The following is a 22,698-nucleotide window of genomic DNA, read 5'->3' as shown; positions in this document are numbered from 1 at the left end:
TGGGTTATTTTAAGTGTTACAGGCTCAGCGATGCTGTAATGAGCTGGCTGGTGTTGTGTCAGGGAGGTGCATTCTCTGTATTCCAAACTTAGTCACATTCCTCTCCCCTGTTATCAACAAGAACTCGCATTTATATAGCGCCCGGCACCCAGGGAAGCATCCCAGAGCACTTGACAGTGGCAGAGCACGACTCTGAGCCAGGAGGAGGGGGAGGTGACCATAGGCACGGTCGAAGAGGACGGTCTTCAGGCGCGACATGAAGATGAGGAAGGAAGGGGCAAGGTGGAGTTATAGAGGAAAAGTGTTCCAGAGTTTTGGGGAATAGTGCAGAGTAGGTTGAAATTGCTGCCACCAATGGTGGAATGGAGGGCCCGAGGACATGCAGGAGGCCAGAGCCAGTAGAGAAACAGCGGGTTGTGAGTTGGGGATTAAGCAGGTCTGAGAGTTAGGGAGGTGCTCGGGCATGAAGGGATTTGGAAACGAGTGTGAGGATCTTGGAATCGACCTGTTCGGTGATAGGGAGCCAGTGGAGCCCGGCTGGAACTGGTGTGATCGAGTTACGGGGTTTAGTGTGGGTGAGTATGCGGGCGGTGGGCTTTTGGATCGGCTGGATCCTGTGCATGGTGGAACTGGGGAGACCGGCGAAGAGGGCATTTGAAGTGTCAAGGTGGGAGGTGATGAATGCATGGGCGAACAAGTTATCAGTAAGGTCAGATTGTGTGGTCGCACTGGCTCAGTAGGTAGCACACTCGCTTCTGTGTGTTAGTAAGGTTGTGGGTTCAAACCCCATGTTGGGATTTTGAACGTCGTCAAGCCTGACACTCGAGCGCAGTGCCAGGGGACATGCGGCATTGTTGGAGCTTCCATCCTTAGGATGCGATATTAAACCGGGATCCCGTCTGCCTCTTCAGGTGGACATTAAGGATCCCATGGCACTATTTGAAAAGAGAGTTTCTCCCGGAGCCCTAGCCAACAAATACACCAGATGAAATTAGTCAATGCACTTCATGGCTGTTTGTGGAACATTGCTGTGCGCAAATTGCCTGCCACTTCACCTACAAAATACACCGTCACTACACTTTCCAGTACATCCTTTGAAGCGCTTTGAGGTGTCCTCTTGACATGAAAGGCGTTCTATCAAATGCAAGCATTGTTATTAATCTGATTCCCTTTTAAAAGCTCGCTGTGGATTTTCTGGTTGAACCACTGTTGTTGGTAGTAATATTCCATATCCTAATAGCTGTGTGTGGTGTGTGTGTGCAATTCTAAACTTGATGACAAAATGGTCTTGTTGGCTATGACTAGGTGGATGTAGGAATTCAGATATGTATAGTTATTCCAAAAAGAAAACAAACTGCATAGTCAATGAAGGCTGGTTTCTACCGTTCCAATGTTACAATTACTCTTGTTTTTGTGTTCACCTCTGCACAGATTTCATTACCTGCTTGGACAAGGGGAGCCACTTCTCAGAGCCTGAGGTCAGGTAAGGAAAGCCTCAGGGAGCCAGTTGGTGCCGAGAATCTGGAATTCCTTTCGGGAACTTGGTTCCTCAAATCTCAGCGCCCAAAAAATAGATGTGCAGGCCTTTCCCTGGGCCTTATTGTGGTGTTTACGGCAATTTCAGGACAGACACCAGGAAATATTATGGCCCCAGAGGAGTCCTGTAGCTTAGTGGTTCGAACAATCCTAAGCGAGAGGTCCCCTTAGGCAATTTTCCTTACTCCACACGTCTGTTTACCTAGCAGTAAGTAGGAACTCGATTGTTAGTCATTGGTGGATCACTTTTCCGGGCATAATAATTCCTACAAAAAAAAATAATTTGGTCACTCAATCCACGACTGTTTGTGAAACTCTGCTGTGCGCAATTGCGCACAGCAGAGTTTCACAAACAGTCAATTCACTTTACAGTGGATTGACTGTGAAGCGCTTTGAGACGTCTCGAAGATGTGATAAGGCGCTATATCAAAGGCAAGGATTATTATAACTAATGACTAGAAAAGGGTTACAGGAAGAGTGGTTGAGACTGACAAGAGTTGTAAGGTTATCATCAGGAATAGGAGAAATGTGCAGTGAAAACAATGGAGAGTGGGGGAGTAAGGTATTTTTTTTGGGGGGGTGGGAGTGAGGAGAACTTGTGGAGTTTTGTTCTTTTCTTTTTGGTTAACCTGGAAATCTGCTGCATGTGGAACTTGGATTGAAAGTCTCCAGTTACAACTGAGCAAAAGTTCTGGATTACGCAGCCTGTTTTAAGAACCAACCTGTCCTGACACAGTCCATTAACCCGGGGTTTGCACGTTGCGTATTTTGGCCTGCATTTGTACGTGGTCTGCATGTATAAATGTATAATAGGAGCTGTTCGATGTTGCATAATAATCAACTTCTGCTCAACACAGGGGCAATAGTGAGCCGATCGCATCAGAATGGAAAGGTTTGGGTCAAGAAGGCTCTTTGGCCCATTTGGTCATATCCTTCCACCCTATACAGTTTTCCCATTACAGCATTGAGTTCCTTTTTTTGTTAAAATGATTCCAGCCTCCTGGCCTTGACCACCGTTCCTGGTAACCACGTCACAATCTCTAGTTACGCACTGGATCCATAATACATCCTGGCGTCTGTCCTGGAATTGCCCTTTGCCATCCTAAACTTCTTGTGCTTCTGCCTTGGGGGCTTTTGATTGGCAGTTGCTCAGCACTCCGTACCATACCAGTGAGCACTGTCTGCTTCGCAGTGATCACTGCCTGATCACAGCGCACAAATCATCTGCAATTCTGCGGCACCGAAAATTTCATAGGCAAAAATCAGAGCCATACATCTACCAGTCAGTCTGGTTTGTTTTTAAGAAGAAATGGGTAACTTTATCAACTGCACGGATTATTAAACTTTCCCAACGGCCCCTGCTGGTGTTGAGCAGTACTGCAGAAAGTACAACAACTTGCATTTACACAGCACCCCTCATGCAGGGTAGAGTCCCAGAGCGCTCGACAGTGGTTAAGTACCACCTAACGTCATCGTTGATGAGACACGTGTACGGGTTAGAATGTACCGAACTGCACGTCTTTGTAAATGTCTTTTAACAGTGAGGTTGTTGGCGTTGTGGTGAACTCTATACCTTGACTTCCAGGAACCTGTTTGACCCTTATTGTGTCAGTAGTGCAGGTTCATTTGAGTGGCTTCTGTTCAACTGAAGCCAGCAGGCCATGCAAGCTCTGTGTGCGCGTGTGTGAGAGAGAGAGAGAGAGAAACTGTGCGCGCATGCTTTAGACATTGTAGCACATGCTCGCAAACACAGATGTCCACTGACTATCACAAGCTCGTGCATTTCCTGTGAGATGTTGATTCATGTTTCCCATTCTCAGCAAGTACTGCCCTGCTGGATGCCTGACACCATTTGGTGAAATTTCTGGAACCATCCCTCATGGCTATCGAGATGTAAGTAAAAAAAAAAAGAAAGAATGAACAAACCTAGACTTTCTATTTGTAGCACCTTGTACCCCGGAATGTCTCGCAGCCCTTTACACTAATCATCCCCAAGTTTAGTGATTTTTTTTTGTTGGCAAATGTGGAGGCCTTTATATGCAAACCTAGGTCCAAATTTATCTTGAGGATTCTTGTTCGATTAGCACAGCAGGAGAAACTCCCTGCTCTCTTTAAATAATGCCAAGGAATCTTTAATGTCCATTTGAACAGACAGGCAGAACTTTGGCTTCATATCTCACCTGATGGATGGCACCTCTGTAAACACAATGCTCCCCTATCATTGCATTGGAACATCCGCCTGGACTGTGAGCTGAAAACCCCAATTGGGGCTTAAACCCACAATCCTCTGACTCAGAGGCAATAGTGCTGCCAGCAACGATCCACAGCCAGAACCATGAAGTGAATTGACTCATTTTAATCTGAGAGATTGTTGGCCAGGAGACCGGGAGAAACTCCCTTCTTCTTCAGGATCAGTTTTCGAAACTCAAATGAGCACTTTCCATCCATTTTGGGTTGTAAATTAGACCCCAGAGGAGGTTGAGGGGGAAGATTGAGACTGTGAAGGGAACTGACAGATAGTGAGGGGCTTTCTCCCTTCGCTGGATCAGAGGTTATTGCTGGGAGGACATGATCGGAAAATAAAAGCAAAGCAAACCTAGTTTACAATAACAACAACAAGCCAAGGGGAAAGGGAGTGGGGAGGTGACCGAAAGCACAATCAAAAAGGAAGGTCTTGGGCGGGATTTGAAGGTGGAGAGGGAGGGATCGAGGGGGAGAGTTCCAGAGTTTCGGGGTGTATGACTGAAGGCATGGCCACGAGGGTGGAGCGGTGGGAACGAGGGACAATTAGGAGGCCAGAGGCAGCCGAGCGGAGGCAGCAGGTGGTGGAGTGGGGGGTAAGCAGGTCAGAGAAGTAGGGAGGTTCGAGGGAATGAAGTGATTTGAAAAGGAGTGAGAGGATCTTGAAGTCGATCCGTTTGGTGATTCGGAGCCAGTGGAGCCTGGCAAAGACTAGTGTGATGGGGGTTAAGACTAGGGCAGGCGGGAATGTCCTCCCACGGAGAGTGACGGGATTGTGGATTGTGCGCTGTCCATCCTGCAGTTTTACAGGACCTTTCACATAAGATAACATCTCTGAGGGCCTTACAGTGAGGGGATCAGGCAGCAAGAGAGCGAGAAAGTGACCATAGGGACGGTCGAGAGGTAGGCTTTAATGCTGGATTGAAAGAAAGATTGGAAGTGGGGGGGGGGGGGGTGAGATGGAGCAATAGAGGAAAGGAAGCGTATTTCAGAGCTTTGGAGTGGAGTCGCAGAAAGTTTGGCCGATTCCTAAGAATTTTGAAGGCGTTTTTCTGCAGTTACTAAAAAGAGGCTCGATAAATTAAGACTGAATTTCAGAATTGTCTAAAAATTTGCAAGGTTGGGAAAGAAGAAACAGAGAAAGAAAAAAAAAGTCTTAAATGTCTAGACCCAGATGATTTTCGCTCCCTCCCTAGATGTAAGGTGCAGCTGGACTGGTTGGTTGTTGTGGGAAGCGCAGTGGTGTTAGCTGGTGAGTGGAACAACTGTTTGAGCTGCAGCTTATTCTCTTGATGAGGGGGGTTTATCAGGCCCTTTACCACAGAGCTGATAATATACGGAGAAGCAGCTGGGTTGCAGCCATCTGGAAGTGTGAGTCAGTGGGACCGTGAAGATGGAGGGCACCCAGTCATCGCAGTCTGGCTTCTCCAGTGCTTACTTCACACATTCCAGGCAGAGGGCGTGTCGGGCAGATTGAAATGAATACCGAGACCATGCAGAGCTTTTAATTAATCAAATGCCAAACCAGTCACGTCATTATATGACGATGCCTCGGTTCGGTGAGGTTGTGGAGTGCCTCCAGCAAATTCATTTGGAGACTGCTTAATTCCTTCCAAATGAATCGATGTGAAGACTAGACAGGAACTCCCTCAAAGCTTTTCTGGGTGTTCACTCACAAATACAGTCACTACACTTTGCCGTAAATCCTATGAAGCATTTTGTCAACAATAACAAAATTATATTTGTAAACCTTCAGTGATGTGATAAGAGTCTGCATCAATCGGAAGGATTATTAATATTCCTTCTTCCAACGCCTCTCCTCGTTGCCGCACCTTCACCGTTCTGTTCTCTCCTGGACCTGATCAGGAATCCCCTGCTGTGAGGAGGTGGCGTAATTACTCTCATGAGGCAGACGACGGGGCGAAATTGAACAGCAGTTAAAGCACTGGGAAATCCTGGCTATGGACTGACTGAGAACAACAACAACTTGGATTTATATAGCCCCCCACCTCTCCCCCACCCCCCCGCTCCCTCCCTTCGCATAGGGCAATATCTCGGAGCACTTCACAGTAACAGAGTCGGACATCAACCGGAGGGAGCAGAGGGGTTGGGGAGTGGAAAGGAAGAGTATTAAAGGAAATGGTGGGGGGGCAGTGAAATGAAAAGATCTGCTGTGATTAGATCAACTGATCAAACAGCCCGCTTCCACAATTCCTGTTCCGAAGTGACACTGGCGTGATGTTGTCTTCTGAAAACGATGCCGTGTTCTTCTAGTTAGCGTAAGACATTTGTGCAAAAGCAGTACTGATGTTGGGTTTCCTTTTTCAGTCCTCCCTCCTCTGCAAGGCCGCCGTTCACGCTGGCGTCGTCTCGAACTATCTGGGCGGCCGAATCAACGTGGTCATCAGCAAAGGCATTCCGTTATACGTAAGCACCCTGGCAAACAATGTCTCCTCAAAACTGTAAGTGTGTTGTTCATTTCAGGAGGGCAGTAGATAAAGATGTGTTTAACCCGCCTGCTGCAGTCTGACCCCCCCCCCCCCGTTATAGCCAGCCTCGGTATACTGCGGATTTGTGGTGAAATGCGTTGGGCCTGCAGTACATACCGCAGTCACACAGGTCCAGACCAACTCTCTCAGGGGCAATGATCGCTGCTGCATTGTCGGACGTAACGTCCTTCGGATGAGATGGCTCGGGTTGGTAGCACTCTCGCCTCTTGAGTTTGGAGGGTTGTGGGTTCAAGCCCCCAACTCTGGACTTTTAAACTCATTCTTGGCTGATGCTCCCAATACGAGGGGGTGGCGGGTGGGGTGGATGTTCTGCATTGTCCAGATGTTAAAAGGTTCCCACGGCACTATTCGAAAAGTGAAGGGAGTTTCTCCTGATGTCTTGGCCAACAATCCCACTCCAAATAAAATCGGTTGTAAACTTCATGGCTGTTTTGTGACGTATTGCTGCCTGTCTACAAAATACAGTCACTACACTTTGCAGTAAATCCTGTGAAGCCCTTTGAGACATGCCTGATTATAACTTGGGGTGTTATTTTAACATTCCCAAACACCGCTTTATAACGGGGTCGGACTGTATTGGCCTGTAAATAGTCTGTGCAGTGCTTTGTCCTTTTATGGAGAAAAGGGTAAATTTGCGACATATCACTTTGAAATCCCTTTGGTTCAGAAGGGATTTAATCGATAATTATCGACTGGTTTAAAGGAGGTGCTCAGATTACCCTCCACTTAACCCCCCACCCCCACTCTGAATAGTTTTGTATTTAGTTTTCACCCTCTGAAAAAAAAGTAGCAAATTAGCTTCAAGTCTGGTTAAAAAGGCATCTTTTGTGTAGCTTTCCCAATAACCATAGAAGGGATCGGACTGGCTCAGTTACTTGCACTCTTGCCTCTGAGTCACAAGGTTGTGGGCTGTTGGATAAGACGTTTAAAGTGAGTCCCCGTCTGCGCCTGTTCAGATGGGCGTTAAAGATTCCATGGAGCAATTTGAAAAGAGAAGGGAGTTTCTCCCCAGTGTCCTGGCCAACAATGCTCCAGATAGAAATTGGTTCAGTCACTTATTGGCTGCTTGTGGGACATTACAGCACGCAAATTGGTTGCTGCATTTGCCTACAAGCACACAATTGCACATTTCACAGTAAATCCTGTATAGCGTTTTGAGAGGTCTTGACAACTTGTTAAGGTGCTCTATCAAATGTAACTATTATTATTAATATGACTGTTTAGCAATCTATGGCATGGGAGGAGGCCATTTAACCTATTGTTTCCTCCTCCAATGAATATCCAGTGTTTGCACAAGTACTCGATTTTATTTCGAGGGTTATACCTTGTTAATCATTTAGCACACTCGCTGCGCTGGCTTAAACCTGTCGGTTGATTTGAGGGTTTCACCAATGAAGTATACAGTCAGTTCATTTTACACTACATTCTGTCTCGACATCGTGATAAGGCGCTATATCAAATGCAAGTATTATTATTGTTATGACCACAATTAAGGTCAGTTTATTACACGAGAGAGATTGTGTTCTGAAGTGGTTTTGCAAGCAACAATAGCGCCATCTGGTGTGGGTAAGAGAAGCAGTTTCAGAAGGTAAAATATCTACAGTAGAGACCAATCCATACTTATTGGGACCAGCCCCATTGTGGATATGAAGAGTGTGGATATCCAGTGCAATGCAATGTACAGTACTAACCAAACTTTTCTTGCATCAGGACTTATATTGCCACTATAGTACCACACAGTGCTAACCATTCTCTTTCCCTCTTTATCTCTGTCTTCTTCCACTCCTCCACACACAAAATACCAGTCCTCTCCTCTTTCCCTTTTTCTCCCTCCACCTTGTACAGTGTTTTCTGTTTCTTTCCTGCTTCTCTCTGACTTTCTCTTTTTTCTCTCTCTACCAGTTTCTCTGTTTGTCTGTCTGTCTCCTTTTCTCTCTCAAACTCTGAATCAGACGCAGAGTTAGTAGAGGTGAAGCAGCAGGGAATGTTCCCACTGAAGAATAGATGCTCTCGGAGCGCTCTTATTAAAGCATTCACAATCCTAAAGGGTAGAACTAGACGAATGTCTACCAAGATGTTTAATATAGTCACAAAGAGGCAAGGACAGCTTTAAAAGAGGGAAGGTGAACAAAGATGTAACTACTTTACGCAGAGAGCGATAAATGTGTGGAATGGATTTTCAAGGGAGAAAGTGGAGGCGTAAATAAAGTTGACCAGTCTCGAGCTGCCCACTATTACTGTTCTCCTTCATTTTACAGTGGACCCTTGTCAGCTAGTCTGTTTACATTCAAGACCAGCGGTGAGTGTCCAATGAACCGAGCCACTGTATGTAGCGTTGTGTGCTGCTGAGCTCAACATGGCAGCAGCATTGTTGTGGTTTACTGCATTATTTTCATTCCCATTTTTGCAAGGTCTTGTCTCATATCCAGTGTGCCAGCCTGGCTCAGTTGGTAGCCCTCTCGCCTCAGCGAAGGGACTTCGAGCTCACAGTCAAGCCTGATGCTCCAGTGCAGCGGTACTGGGAGACGCTGCATTGCTGCTGGTGTCGGATGTAACGTTAAAACCTATTGATCGGGTGGACGTGACACAAAACACCAAAAAAAAAAGCACACTAAGAGTTTCAGCCTAGTGCCCTCACCAACAATCTGCCAGATTAATTGGGCTTTTGCCACAAGGTGATTTGTGGGCCGTTGCTGTGCAAAAAACTGCTGCGGCATTTGCCTACGAGAAACACAACAGTGATTTGAGACAAAGTTCTTTCTTTTCTCTGTTTTTGTTTCAAACTGTGCATGAGTCAGCCTAGTGCACTCGCCTCACAAACGAGAGAATCCGGGTTTGATTCCCGGGTGGGGCAAAACCTCACGCAATTTTCCTTACTCAACTTCTCTGTTTACCTGGCAATAATTAGGAACCCAGTAGGTTGGCGGATTGCTTTCCGGGGGGTAATAATGCCTTTGAAGTAAATAAACAAACAATAATAATTAGGTCAGTCAACCCACGACTGTTTGTGGGACACTGCTGTGCGCAATTGGCTGTTGCATTTCACCTGCACAATATACAGTCAATTCACTTTACAGTATATTCTGTGAAGCGCTTTGAGACGTCTGGGTAAGATAAGGCACTGTATCAAATGCAAGGATTATTATTATGAATCACTTGCATGTTTATGGGTCTAGTGCCTGTGGAAACGCTGGAGCCAGTGTGTAGTGTGATGATCTGATTGTGTTGCTACTGCTGCTGCTGTAGGTTGCTATGGGACTCTGGGCATGGAGTCTGGCATCATTGGGGACGGGCAGATCACCGCCTCCTCCGCTCTGCAGTGGCACGATTCGTCAGGCCAGTTCCACGTCTGGGGCCCAGAAAAGGCTCGTCTGAAACAGCAAGGCTCGCCTTGGGCTGCGTGTCTCACTGACGAACACCAGTGGCTGCAAATCGACCTGAAGAAAGAGAAGCGAATAACTGGTAAGCTGCCATTTCAGAAATCCGCCCAACGTGAAAGGTGCTGTATAAACGCGCAGTTGTTAGCATTTCTGACCCCTGCAAACTCCGAGACCTTATCCAAGGTGAAGAGCGCTGTGAAAGTGCAAATTTTGCCTACAAACACGCAGTCACTACACTTCGTGATATATCCTGTGAAGCACTTTGAGACACGATAAGGTGCCGTACCCAATACAAGGAATAGTCTTAGTATAAGATATTAGTATCCTATCAAGGAGGGTGGGAGTGTTGTGAGAGTTCAGGTTAATAGTCATTATTCCCAAAAGAGACAGCTTCTTCATGTGGCGACATTAAAGATCCTATTAGTAGCAACAACTTGTATTTATATAGCGCCCTCCACGTGGGGCAGTGTCTGAGGACGTTTAACAATTTGAAAAGAGACCTTTCTGGGTCAGAAGGTTATGGGTTCAAGTCCCGTGTCAGGTCTTGGCTGACATTCCAGTGCAGTTCAGGTTAACAGTACATTGTTGGAGATGCAGTCTTACAGATGAGACACTGAACAGAGGTCACATCAGCCTGTTCAGGTGAACCTTAGAGGACTATGAAGGCAAGGCACTATGAAAAGAGAAGGGAGTTTCTCCTGTTGCCCTGGCCAGCAATCAAGCCCCTAAATAAAATTGGTCATTCACTACTTTGAGGTACCTCATGGGCAGAATTTGTCTACTTTTTTTTAAAAAGCCACTTCACTTGACAATAATTACTTGTGAAACGCTTTTCAGATGTTTCAATGTGATACGGTGCTAGAAAAATAGTCCTTACATTTGACATAATGCCTTTTGCATTGGGAGTTCGTCCCAAATATACTGTAAAGTTTAGTGGCTTTCGTTTTTGTGTGGAATTCGCAAAGTTCACAAAGAAAGCAAAATGCGAAGTCCTCTCTCTGGGTCTTTAATTTGTTTTGAACGGCAGTGAAGCTGAGAGGCACGTGATGGCAAAACCAGATGGCACAAGCTAACTTTTGTGCTCGAGTTAAATTCTTTTCGATATAATGTGCGCATAGAATAGAGAGATGGGAAAAAGTCCACACACTCAGAGGCTCCTTCCTCAGATGTGCTGTTTCGCTCCCCAGGTATAATAACTACAGGTTCCACGCTGGGTGAATACTCCTTTTACATCTCGGCATATCGGATCCTCTACAGGGATGATAAGCAGAAATGGAAGATGTACAGAGAAGCCAACGGTGATCAGGGCAAGGTCAGTGCATTCAAAATGAGGTTCGGTCACCTGTCTTTTATGCATTCTCAGAGTCCAGTTCCTTCTTTACTTCTTTTTGGGGTCTAATTTGTGACGACTTTCATAGTGATAATGCACAGAAACAGACCACTTGGCTTAGCAACATAGAAACAGGAGTAGGATATTCAGCCCCTCGAGCCTGTGCCACCGTTTTATAAGATCATGGCTGATCTATAACTCAAGTCCAGTTATTCCCCTTTGCCCCATATCCTTTAATACCCTGACCTAACAAATATCTATCTACCTCTTTCTAGAAAATGTGAATGGACAGCCTAACTTGTCTGTTGGTCTTCATACTTCATATGTAGTATGTCTGCCCCTCTATTCCCCTCACCTCCACCCCTCTATTCCCCTCACCTACACCCCTCTATTCCCCTCACCTACACCACTCTATTCCCCTCACTTTCACCTCTCTATTCCCCTCACTTTCACCCCTCTATTCCCCTTTTCCTTGTTATATACATTAAGTTTTCTTTCGAACACATTGAAGCTTTTTGATTTAACCACAGCTTCCGGCAGCGAGCTCCACATTCTCACCACTCTCTGCATGAAAAGGTTCCTCCTAGTAGGTCAATAAACTACTATTGGGGTCATTCGTTGTCATGGCTGTTTGTGGGACGTCGTTGTGCACAGCTTGGCTGCCGTGTTCAAATTTTTCCAACCAAAGAACAGCGAATGTCACAAAGGAGGGGAAATAAAATAATGTTAATTTCACTCTGTAATATATCCACAGATATTCCAAGGAAACGCTAATAATTACCAGGAGGTACGGAACAATTTCATCCCACCTATTCTGGCCCGGTACATCCGCATCATTCCAGTGCAGTGGCATCAGAAGGCAGCACTGAAGGTGGAGCTCCTGGGCTGTCAGCCTGCCCAACTCTCCTTGGGTAAGGTGGCAGCAAACTCCGAGCTGGGGGTGGGGTGGGAGGGGGGAGGGAGGAAGTGACCCCAAGCACGGTTGAAGAGGAATCTCTTCAAAGCGTGGTCTGAAAAGGGGAAGGCGTGGGGGTGCTAGCGGGAGGGATTGAGGGAGAGAGTTTCACAATCTAGCCAATAACTAATCCTTTACTCGGAAAGAGAAGCTAGTTTCTCCCGGTGTCCTGGCCAACAATTGCCCAGTTAAAACTGGTTGTTCACTTCGTGCTGCTTTTGGGACATAGTTGCGCACAAATTAGCTGCAGCATTCAGCTACAAAATACACAGTCACTACATTTTGTAGTAAACAGTGTGAAGCGCTTTGAGACATTCTCCCGACATGAAAGACGCTGTATCAAATGCAAGGATTATTGTTGCTATAGTAACCCGCCAAGTGATTTTACTGAAGAAGGACTTGTTTCAGAGGCGTGAATCATACAGGCAGATCTTGGATCCAGTTAGCTGTGCGCACAGAAACGTCCGTCTGTTTGGAAAGACTAGACAGGATTTAGTTTGGCTGGCGCTCGTTTTCCTTGCTTTGTTTGAAGTGTTTGTGTGAGGTTTTTCTTTGTAGTGGTCCTCAGGAGGGTAAGAATGGAACTGGCGAAGTGTGGTCGCCCATGCTGCCAGCTGTCTGAAGTCTGTCTGAGGTTCATTCCAGAAGTGGTCACTGGAGATGAGGGTTTGCTGCATCTGGCTCCATATCACACATGTAACGGAAGAAATGCAGAGTTTTTTTTTATTTAAATCATGTATAATTCCAATGACTGCTCTATGCACTAAAAGAGCTGATCCCAGAACAAGGCATAATCTTAAAATGAGAACTGAAATGGTTAGACGTTGTTCGGGAAAACATTCCTTCACTCAAAGGCCTTTGGGAGCGTGGATTGCATTGCCCCAGAAAGCTATAGATGTAGAAACGATTGTCCTTCCCAGTCACTGGGGAGCATCGATTCTTCCCACTCAGCTCCTATTATCCCTGCAAGTCAAAACCCTAACGGGTAGAGTTGTCCCAGTTGGACGAACAATTGGGAGCTTGGCAGTTAGTTGTTTTAATGGCAAGGTATGTGGTTTGAGCTGGCTAAACTCCAGAACACTCTGGGGTCTCCAGGGTGCATCCCTCCAGGGAGGGAGACAGAAATGGGGAGAGAGTGCTCAGGAAAATCTCCATGTGTAGGTGGCATACATATGGTTCAGATTCTCTGATGAAGAGGACGGGGGGGATGAGAAAAAACAAATCCAATGCCTTTGGTAGAAGAGAGAATTGGCAGATAAATATCCTTATGCATCAAAGGATCATTTGAGAGGATTTGTTTTGCAGTTCGGGCTCCGTCACAGTCTGTGCCTCCTCCACTCAGCACGGAAATCCCTCTGACGCTGATTGAAACCACGTTCACGCCGGATGTCAAGAACACCTCAGTGAAGTCAAATGTAACTAAAGGTAAAGACTAGCCTTGTCTTGATGGTCTGATTCATCAGCCGCTATCGTATCAGTTTAGCTTCTGGGGGAGGGATTAGCTAGCAATCAAAGTAAAAGAGCACAAGTGACTTAAAAGGGCGTAAGAGCTGAAGTGACTTAGAGGAACTCGTAGGAACGGCAATCCTGACAGAACAGCAAGGAGATGTTGCGATTCAGCCTAATTTTATAAAATGAGACGACTCACGATACGAGGCGTGTCGGACCGTGAAAAGTCCCGCCTTGTTGCCAGCCTCCTTCCCTGTGTTAAACTGTCGCTAAATCATGCATCGTCAACAAGGTGACCTCAGTGGGTGATCTTTCAAGTCAGTTTTCCCTCTGCTTCTGCTTTTTTTAAAAAAAGACATCTTTTTTAAAAAACAAATCTCTTTGACGTGCGAAATGAGCATCAGTAGACTGCTCGACCATTGGCCGATCCTGCCTGACCACCCCCCACACACCCCCCCCCCACCCCGCTCCCAGCAACACTGACTAAATTTCTGCCTGCCCGCTCATATGCCATTGACCTCAAACTGTAGCCAACCGCGCTTCCCTTGCTGACATTAATAATAATCCTTGCATTTGATATTGAACACTCTTGGTGCAGTCCAGGGTCTGAATCGGGTGTCTATAGATTAAGTTCTCCAATGGTTTGATACCACACCACGTGTATCACTTGCCTTTGGGGGGAACTTCATCCTAAAGTTAGGGGACTAAACAAGAGTTTAGTCTCTCTCAAGACAAATCAGCAGACCAGAGAACAGCACCCAGACTGATTATGTTATGGAGTCCTGCAGCTTAGAGCGCTCGCCTCACCAGCGAGAGACCTGGGTTTGATTCCCGGCAGGGCAAAACGTTGGGCAAGTTTCCTTACTCCATACATCTCTTGTTTACCTAAGCAGTAACTGGGAACCCGGTCATTAGTTGATTGGCGGATTGCTTTCCTAGGGGTATTAATTCCTTCAAAAAAAAAAATAATAAATTGGTCAGTCCATGACTGTTTGTGGAACGCTGCTGTGCGTGATTGGCTGCCTCGTTTTGCCCACAAAATATACAGTCAATTCACTTCACAGTATATTCTGTGAAGCGCTTTGAGACGTCTCGAAGTCATGATAAGACGTTATATCAAATGCAAGGATTATTATTATGCTCGAACTGGCATCCAGAAGAAATAGGGACCTGGAATCAGTCATTGGGGTGACCTGGTTTAACCCAGCCTCGCTTGCTGCAGACACAGGGCTACTTTTAAAAGGTTTTAAAATTAAAACCTGTCAAGGCTCGTCCTTTCAAATTTATTATTGAATCGTGGATAGTAGTTGCATGCATTGAATTCCGTTCTGCCAATGGAATCGCTCTTGACAACAAAATTGAGTGTTTTTGATGGTTTTATGCAGAGGGCCCCGCTGTGGCTCAGCCGAAAATGAGTCCAAGGGATGAAATTGACAAAAAAGTCTGGTTTTATTATCGATGGTCGTTTAGAATCCCAGCTGGTCTGATCAGCACAACAGAGCAGGGTAGACACCGAATCAACACTCACTGTTTGAGGGACATTGCTGTGTGTAACTGGCTGTCACGTTTCACCCACAAAATACATAGTATATCCTGCAAAATGCTTTGAGACATCTCAATGACTTGATAAGGCACTATATCAAATGCAAGGATTATTATTAACCGTTGCTGAGTCAGGGTTGCTAGAGAGTACACTCCTACAGAGCATTGATGTTATTTCAGATATTCTGTGATGTCTCCTCAGTTCTAGGGATAAATGCAATGAAACTTTCTACCCTGACTACTGTCTTGGGATGTCCTCCCAATGTGAAAGCGTCAATCATAGAATTATACAGCACAGAAGGAGGCCATTCGGCCCATCGTGTCCGTGCCGACTCTTTGAAAGAGCTATCCAAATTAGTCCCACTCCCCCGCGCTCTCCCCATAGCCCTGCAAATTTGTCCTTCCCAAATATCTATCTACTTCTCTCGAAAGTTGTTATCGTATCGGCTTCCACCAGCCTTTCAGGCAATGCATTCCAGATCCCAACAACCCGGATGTAATTTGTTGTTTGTTGTTATTCCTGTCATCTCGTGTTGCCTCCCTCTGCTCATCCCACCAGAGGAACTCGCATTGTTCAGTTTCTCTCCCAAGGCAAATCAACAGAGTTACACTGTCCTAATGTGGTCTGAGCCTCAATGTCTTTTGAAAGTTAAAAATCCTGCAGAGTTTCGGAAAACTTTTAAAAATCCAGTCTTAATTTGGATTCTTAAATTCAGTCCTGGTTTAGCGGCTGTTAAGTCCTCCATTTCTTTGTTTTCTTTTCTTTCCTGTGCAAAAAAAAAAGCAACTTCCAATTTAAAACAGAATTCCAATCTTCTGCACAAGCTTGATTTTTAAGAGGCTTCATTTCTCTTCAGGCTGCTGGTCAAGCTAAAAGTTTTTACTGTGAGGTTTATTGAGGGGAAATCTTTTAGCTTGACCAACAAGCAGCCTGAAGAGAAATGAAACGTGGAGCAAGACAGATTTGGATCATGTTATAAAATTGCTTGTGTGTGTGGAATCGGTTCTAGAAGCTTGGGGAAAGAGCAAAATGTCACGCAGAAGTACATGCCGTATTTATGAGAGCCTGAGAATGTCCTCTTAGTGCTCCAGTAATTGAGGTTACAGCCACAAGGGCAGATTCACAGTATAATCCTATAAAATATTGTCACATAACACAAGAGTGTGCATGTGTGGATGCAATTGTCTGAAATGTATGCAGATGTGTTGAAATGGAGCTTGTGTTATTGAAGGTTCTGAGTTGCACTGCAGGGCAATTGTTATGACTGTAACTTTTTTTTGCAAAAGTTCGCTAGGGTCTTAAAACAGTATTTACAAACACAAAGCCCTCAGTTTCGCACACAGAAATCTGAGACTATTGGCCCGATGGGGGTTTTCCTGCCTGAATCAAACTTCGTCTGTTACTTGGCTTTTACTGAACTGCAGCTGTCTTCAATGGGTTTCAGATGTGGCGTTGGCAGCTGTCCTGGTGCCTGTGTTAGTCACGGTGCTCACCACACTTATCCTGGTCCTCGTGTGTGCCTGGCACTGGAGAAACAGGTGAGTGATTGGGCAGTCATGGAGCAGGGACTTGGTTACTGTAATCTGCCAGAGTTTAGCTACCCAAACTCCTTTTTGAGGGTAATAATCCCTTTATGAAATGTTGATAATAATAATAATAATAATATGGTCACTCAATCCACAGCTGTTTGTGGGACACTGCTGTGCACAATTGGCTGCCACATATCGCCCACAAAATATACAGGCTATTCACTTTGCAGTATATTCTGTGAAGCGCTTTGAAACGTCTCGAAGACGTGATAAGGCGCTACATCAAATGCAAGGAATATTATTATTACCCTCATCACAGACTGCCTCCGATAGTGGGTGAATTTGTTGGCAAGAATGAGATATAAATGTCACGTGTGTTATCGTCAATGCCATTGAATTGTGTCGGGAGCATAGGCCATGATTGGTGATTGCTTTTTTCTGACAGATTATCTTGGTGCACATTAGGCCAAATATAAAAATGTGAATAAAAACAAATAGTTTGGGAGGTTTGTATTGTATGCATTATCCACTGGGATTATCATGGAGGTTTCTACTGCACAAGTTGTGAAAACCTTGTGTAAACATTTTATTAATTAGGTGCACGTTTGAATGTATGTGTGCGGGCTTTTTTTGGGTGCACATGTGTTTTTTTTGTGCTTTTGGGTGGTAGATGTTTTTTGGGTGGGTGGGGGTTGTGGATGGGTGTTTTGTATGTGGATTTTTTTGGGGGGGTTGGATGTATCTTTTTGGGGAAGGCTGATTTTTGTGGGAATGTTTTTTGGGGGATGGGATTTGTGTGAGTTTGTTTTTGGGGTTGGGGGGTTTGGTGTGTGTTTTTTTGTTTTGAGGCTTGTTTTTTGGGGGTGGGATGTTGTGCGTGTGTTTTTATTGGATGTGTGTGTTTTGGGGGGGGAGGCGTTGCGGGGGAGGGTTATATGTGTGTGTGTGTGTATGTGTGTATATGCGTCCCATCCTGCGGTGTGTATGTGTGTTCAATTGACCGTAATGTAATTACTCTGTGATTTTGTGCATGTGTCTCCTCTTGTGCATGGTGATGTGTGAATGGTCTGCACTGTATTTTGTCCGCTCTGTAAAAATGTTAACAGAAGGTATTTTCATTACAGAAAGAAGACTGTGGCTGGGACTTACAATCTGCCCTACTGGGACCGAGCAGGTAAATGAGGCCTTGGGCCCCTTCAGATCTCATGTCAAATTGGTACACAATATGTTATCCAGTTTAACTCCTTAACTATCCCACTACATATCTGAGGAAGAAAGTTGCCGCTTACAATGGACTGCCCGTGCACTTAGCCAGGAAAATAATAATAAAAAAATAATGTGCTCACTCAATCCATGACTGTTTGTGGGACACTGCTGTGCGCAATTGGCTGCCTCGTTTTGCCCACAGAATATACAGTCACTAAACTTTGCAGTATATTCTGTGAAGTGCTTTGAGACGTCTCGACGACGCGATAAGGCGCTGTTAAAATCCAAATTGCGATGTGCGATTGCTCTTAAAGACCTGAAAAACTCAACACGGAGTCAGTGCGGTAAACATCCAAAAAACGCTTTATTTCATATATGAGGTGCAGAGCGGTAGCAACAACTCTCTCAAGATACTGCTCCCCACACTGCACACCAGATAAAAATAACATCTGACTTTTATACAGGTTCCATTTTCCCATAATTGGATGTCTGTTTCTTTCAGAAAAAGAGATATGGGTCCCGGGTTCCTTAGCACAATAACATATACATTGATAGTTGCAAACCAAAACAAAGCTGAGCTTACACCAAATGCGAAAACATGTTTTGTCTCATTGCCTTTGCTTATTCTGTAACTTTTGCGATTGCCCAAAGATGAACAACATTGCCCAAAGATGAACAACATTCCCACACTTTCCACAGCGCTATATCAAATGCAAGGATTATTATGGCTCCTTTTTGGCTCTGAAGATATTTTTGCTGAGTAATCGGCGAGAGTCTCTTTGTCATTTGCTTCCTGTACATTTGGATAAGCTGATCAGTGAGTCACTCAAAGCTGTGTGCACAGAGCATTGCCGCTGCATTACTTATGTAGTACCACGTAGCTGAGATTTATTACTATATAGCGTTCAGACAAAATATCTGTTGGTTAAGAAGCTAAGATAAAATTCTAATGGTATGAGACTATTGCATTTGCAAGCCAAATATGCAAACCAGACAAAAATGCTTCTACAATGTGTGCCAGCTTGGAACTGGACTGAGATCTTTGCGTTTCCAAATCCGTTGCCTCCCCTAGGTAGTGTTCCAGGTCGGGAGTGCGATCGGTCTGTATAAGGTTAGCGAGCTGGTTCTGATCTAGTAGGTGTCAATGTATGTCTCCTTTTGATGATCTCAATTAGAATCAGGACATCTTATGGTCAAAAACGATGCCTGGAAGCTGAACAGAACTTTTTTTTCTTTGAATCTTACAAAACGTGGCCTCTGTGCCCCCTGTTAGGCTTCATGCTTGGCTGTTCCTCTGAGTGCATGTGTAACTAATCAGATATTGTGTCACTCGCAGGCTGGTGGAAGGGAATGAAGCAGTTTTTACCGGCCAAAACGGCGGAGCCCGAGGAAAGCGACGTGCGCTACACCAGCAGCGAGATGAGCCGCCTGCGAGCCAGAGACGTCGGCAAGCTGATCCAGACAGAACCCGCAGGTACCTGTGGGTTATACCTTTAAGGCCCACAGCCTTGCTCATCCCTACCTCCATTACCTCCTAAGACTCTACCCAACCTGTCTGTTCCTTCCGCTCAGCAGGCTCCGGCCTGTTTCACGTCTTTCACCTTGCCAGCCCCACCATTGACCGGGTGGCCTTCAGCCTCTCTGCCTCCACCCTCTGGAACTCCATCCCACAGTCCCTCGCCCCACCCCCCCCTCCCTTGCCTCCTTCAAGACCCATCTCAAGACTCTCTCTTCGACCGTGCCTTCAGTCACGCTCCTACCCCTACACTCCACCCCTCCTGATCCCAACCACTAGCTCGGGTGCGGATCCTTGACTGTCCAGCGCCTTGGGACGTCCTCCTGATGGGAAAGGCGCTTTACAAGTGTAATTTGGTGTTGTACAGCTTGGAACTCTTAAGAACCAGCGCTGCCGTGAGTGTAACACGCTGGGGTCTGGGCTGCAATCAGAGCTGCAAACTGATTTGGCATCATTCGCTCAGACACTGGCTTCCTTTTTTCTTTGGTTTCTTTCTAGGTTTCCAAAAGGCGTTTTTGTTTATTTAGCAGCAAGTAGGAACCCAGTTGTTCGTCAATTAGCAGATCGCTTTCCAGGGGTAATAATCCCTTCAAAAACGAAGGGATTGGTCACTCAATCCACGATTGTTGGTGGGACACTGCTGTGCGCATTTGGCTGCCGTGTTTCCCCCACAAAATATACAGTCGATTCACAGTATATTCTGTGAAGAGCTTTGAGACATTCGACGCCGTGATAAGATACTATATCAAATGCAACGATTATTAATATATACAATGTACCCTCTCACATCCAGGCTGTCCTACTCGAGTTTGCTTAGAGCCCACTAGCTGACTCTCTTCGGTTTTCTCTGTTGTTCCACTGCTAGCTTTAATCTGGGGGAAATCTGACGCTGTTTAACTTATAATGCGGCAGTATATTTTTTTAACTCCGAACATCTGAATTTTTGGGGATTGTCACAACAGTGCTCTTAAAATGGTGCTTCTTGCCCTCTCTACTTTTGATGTTTGTGCCCTGACCCTTTGTTGGCCTGAAATGCCACCCAGCCTTGGCCTGTGAGACAGTTTTGTCTTAAAATTTTAGATTCCACAGAATCGTGGACTGAATTCTTCATTTCAAATTTTGGTAGGCGTTTCTAACCCCCTTTCTAAAGGCTCATTCAAATTAATATTATTAATAACAATATTATCATCAATAATAATAATTGCATTTGAGATATCAACAACAACAAATTGCATTTGTGTAGCGCCTTTCAGATCATTGCTTCTGCCTGCTTCTGCCTTTCCGCCTGTCTTAAAATCCCATTTTACAATCTACCTCTCTGCCTGTGCCTATGGTCTCCTCAAACCCCTCCCCCTTTATCCCTTGCTCCGACCCTTGCTCCGAGGCGCTTCTCCAATTTGACGCTGTTGAGCAACTGAAGCGCCGCGAATGTCCGGGGTGAGTCCCTGTAAACAAGCACGAGCTCTTCCTTCCTGTGCCCACAGAGTACGCTCAGCCTTTAGTAGCCAGAGTGGTGGGCACGCTGAGACAGAGATCCACTTTCAAGCCGGAGGAAGACCCCGAAGCCGGCTACACCGACCCGGATGGGGACTGCCGCTACGATGCCCCCGGCACAGAAATCTACCACGCGTACGCCGAGCCCTTGCCGGTCTCCAGCCCCGAGTACGCCACTCCCATTGTCATGGAAATCGCGGGTTACCCTTCGGGAGGCTTGGGGCCCGTTGTGGCCTCCAGTTTTAAGTCCGCAGGGGTCTCTGTGGTGAGCCCGAGCCCAGCGTCGCCCACCATCGAGCCAGCCCCTCCTGGCCAGGCACAGTATGACACACCCAAAGGAACAGTAGCTTCGGTGACTGAGGAGCAACTAACGTACCAGGTACCACAAAGCCTCCCCCAGGCCACGACGGTGGCAGACACTGGCTGAATGGAGACGAGTTTCCCCACCCACCCCACCATCCCAATTCACTCTAGTGTGGTGGGGAGTGGGAGAGATAATGGGGGGTGTTTGGTGGGAGGGTGGTGGAAGGGGGTGAGGAGAAGAGACAAGAGAGTTTTAAGCCCACTTGACTGCGCGGCAAAGGAAAGGCGCGTCCAACATAATATGGTGTTACGTTCTGACGGTCGTCTCACTGTCTGCCACGCGCGGAACGTGGAGGAGACTTCGTGGAATCGTTGCCTTCCAAGCATGCGCCTGCGATGCAGAGAGCGACTCCTGCTAGTTAGTGTTTTAATGTCTGCTGGTCCCCGGGGGAGGGGAACGAGTCGAGAACGGTTTCAATTGAGTTGAGAAGCATTTCACCCACAAAATACACATTCGATTCACTTTACAGTATACCTCTCCTGCGAAGCGTTTTGAGACGCCTCAATGACGTGATGAGGCACTGTATCAAATGAAGAAAATAATAATAACAGTCAGTGTTGAATCTGACTCAGATCCAAACCTCCAATGCGTTTCGTAACTACTTCTCGTGGTCATCTTTCCACAGCACCGTTGTGTGATATCCAGTGGTTAGCATTGATCCAGAAAATTAGCTTGGGATTCGCCTTTAAACCTTCTTACAAAGCATCGGACTTAATTAGGTTTTGGGTGGGTTGAAAGTTCCAGGACGCATATACAGACTTTGAGGAGGTGAGGTTATAACGGTGGGAAACATTATTACTGGTCAACATTGCCAAAGGCGATGCACCTAATGCTGTCTGGGATTCCTCCCCACACACCCACGCACACAGGCCCATCGTAGCTCTAACTTCTTTCCATACCACTCAGAGGCCTGAAATTTCTTGCTGTGTTAGCATTAAGACCATTATCTTAAAATGTATTCTTCAAATCTACCATAAAATCCGGCTTCCAACTTGAAGCCAAAGACTTTAAGAACCTTCCTAACAACATTAACTTTTCAGACAATGCTCTTAAGGCAATAGTCAACAGAAATTTCGGACTGTAGGAAGGAAGTGGGGGCGGTGGGGGTGGGATTGGGGAGGGTTCACTTAATGAACCTTGAAGTAAAGGGCTGTGAATTGTCTGCTTTCAGACAGACAGGACCGTGAAATGGGTTTTCTCCCTCGAGCAGAGCGGATGCGATGCGTGCATTGTGAGCGCTTCCCTGTGTGTGTCGGTCAGAGCATTTGCAGGGTGGTGCCAGCGAAGTTTTAGTGGCTCAGACCGGCTATTCCCCGAACAGAGCTCTTTGACAGCTGCGCGTTAAATCTTCAGGAAATCCATTATCTAACGCTGGGGCCAGCCAGCGCCGCGCTGGACCACTCCAGCTCCAATTCGAGTGTAAATCGCCCTGATTCAGCACCTTGGTGGTCAGAGTTCACCCCCACATGTATATTTGCAGCTGAATTGGATCACTTGGAATGCCTTACTCACACATGGAGGATATTTTATAATTGGGCTGACACAACGCTACGTTTTTTTTTAAAAAAAGCATTACCGTCCTGTGTTTTACTGCTGGGGGAGAGGGAGTAGGAACAGGAAGGGAATGTGCTGATATTGCTGAAAA

The 22,698-nt window shown here is 46.0% G+C and overlaps 1 protein-coding gene across 2 annotated transcripts; it reads left to right on the top strand.

The window, feature by feature from the left end:
- Positions 1–272: 272 nt before the first annotated feature.
- dcbld2 (discoidin, CUB and LCCL domain containing 2) lies at positions 273–21,180 on the top strand. 2 transcript variants are annotated; one of them, XM_042334680.1, is made up of 13 exons: positions 273–575; positions 1,432–1,483; positions 3,357–3,429; positions 6,106–6,239; positions 8,546–8,586; positions 9,534–9,749; positions 10,855–10,979; positions 11,752–11,908; positions 13,258–13,377; positions 16,389–16,482; positions 17,598–17,647; positions 19,016–19,153; positions 20,680–21,180. In XM_042334680.1, exons 1-13 carry the CDS (start codon positions 464–466, stop codon positions 21,114–21,116), a joined length of 1,749 nt encoding a protein of 582 aa, XP_042190614.1. In that variant the 5' UTR covers positions 273–463; the 3' UTR covers positions 21,117–21,180. The 2 variants fall into 2 exon arrangements, with proteins under 2 accessions (XP_042190614.1, XP_042190615.1); XM_042334681.1 differs by lacking the exons at positions 273–575; positions 1,432–1,483 and having other exon boundaries at positions 3,361–3,429; positions 6,106–6,204.
- The last annotated feature ends 1,518 nt before the right edge of the window (positions 21,181–22,698 follow it).

This window comes from Callorhinchus milii, unplaced genomic scaffold (assembly GCF_018977255.1).
Source record: "Callorhinchus milii isolate IMCB2004 unplaced genomic scaffold, IMCB_Cmil_1.0 Scaffold4, whole genome shotgun sequence".
Taxonomy (NCBI): Eukaryota; Metazoa; Chordata; class Chondrichthyes; order Chimaeriformes; family Callorhinchidae; genus Callorhinchus; species Callorhinchus milii.
The sequence above is the reverse complement of the archived record's forward strand: the minus strand, read 5'-3'. Positions and strand labels throughout refer to the sequence as shown.

Excerpts from the sequence above, each read along its gene's own strand:
- dcbld2 (XM_042334680.1), top strand. The coding sequence starts at position 464 with ATGAAGGGATTTGGAAACGAGTGTGAGGATCTTGGAATCGACCTGTTC. Across the intron at positions 11,909-13,257 it reads GCCTGCCCAACTCTCCTTGG|TTCGGGCTCCGTCACAGTCT; the intron begins GTAAGGTGGCAG and ends TTTGTTTTGCAG. Across the intron at positions 13,378-16,388 it reads GAAGTCAAATGTAACTAAAG|ATGTGGCGTTGGCAGCTGTC; the intron begins GTAAAGACTAGC and ends AATGGGTTTCAG.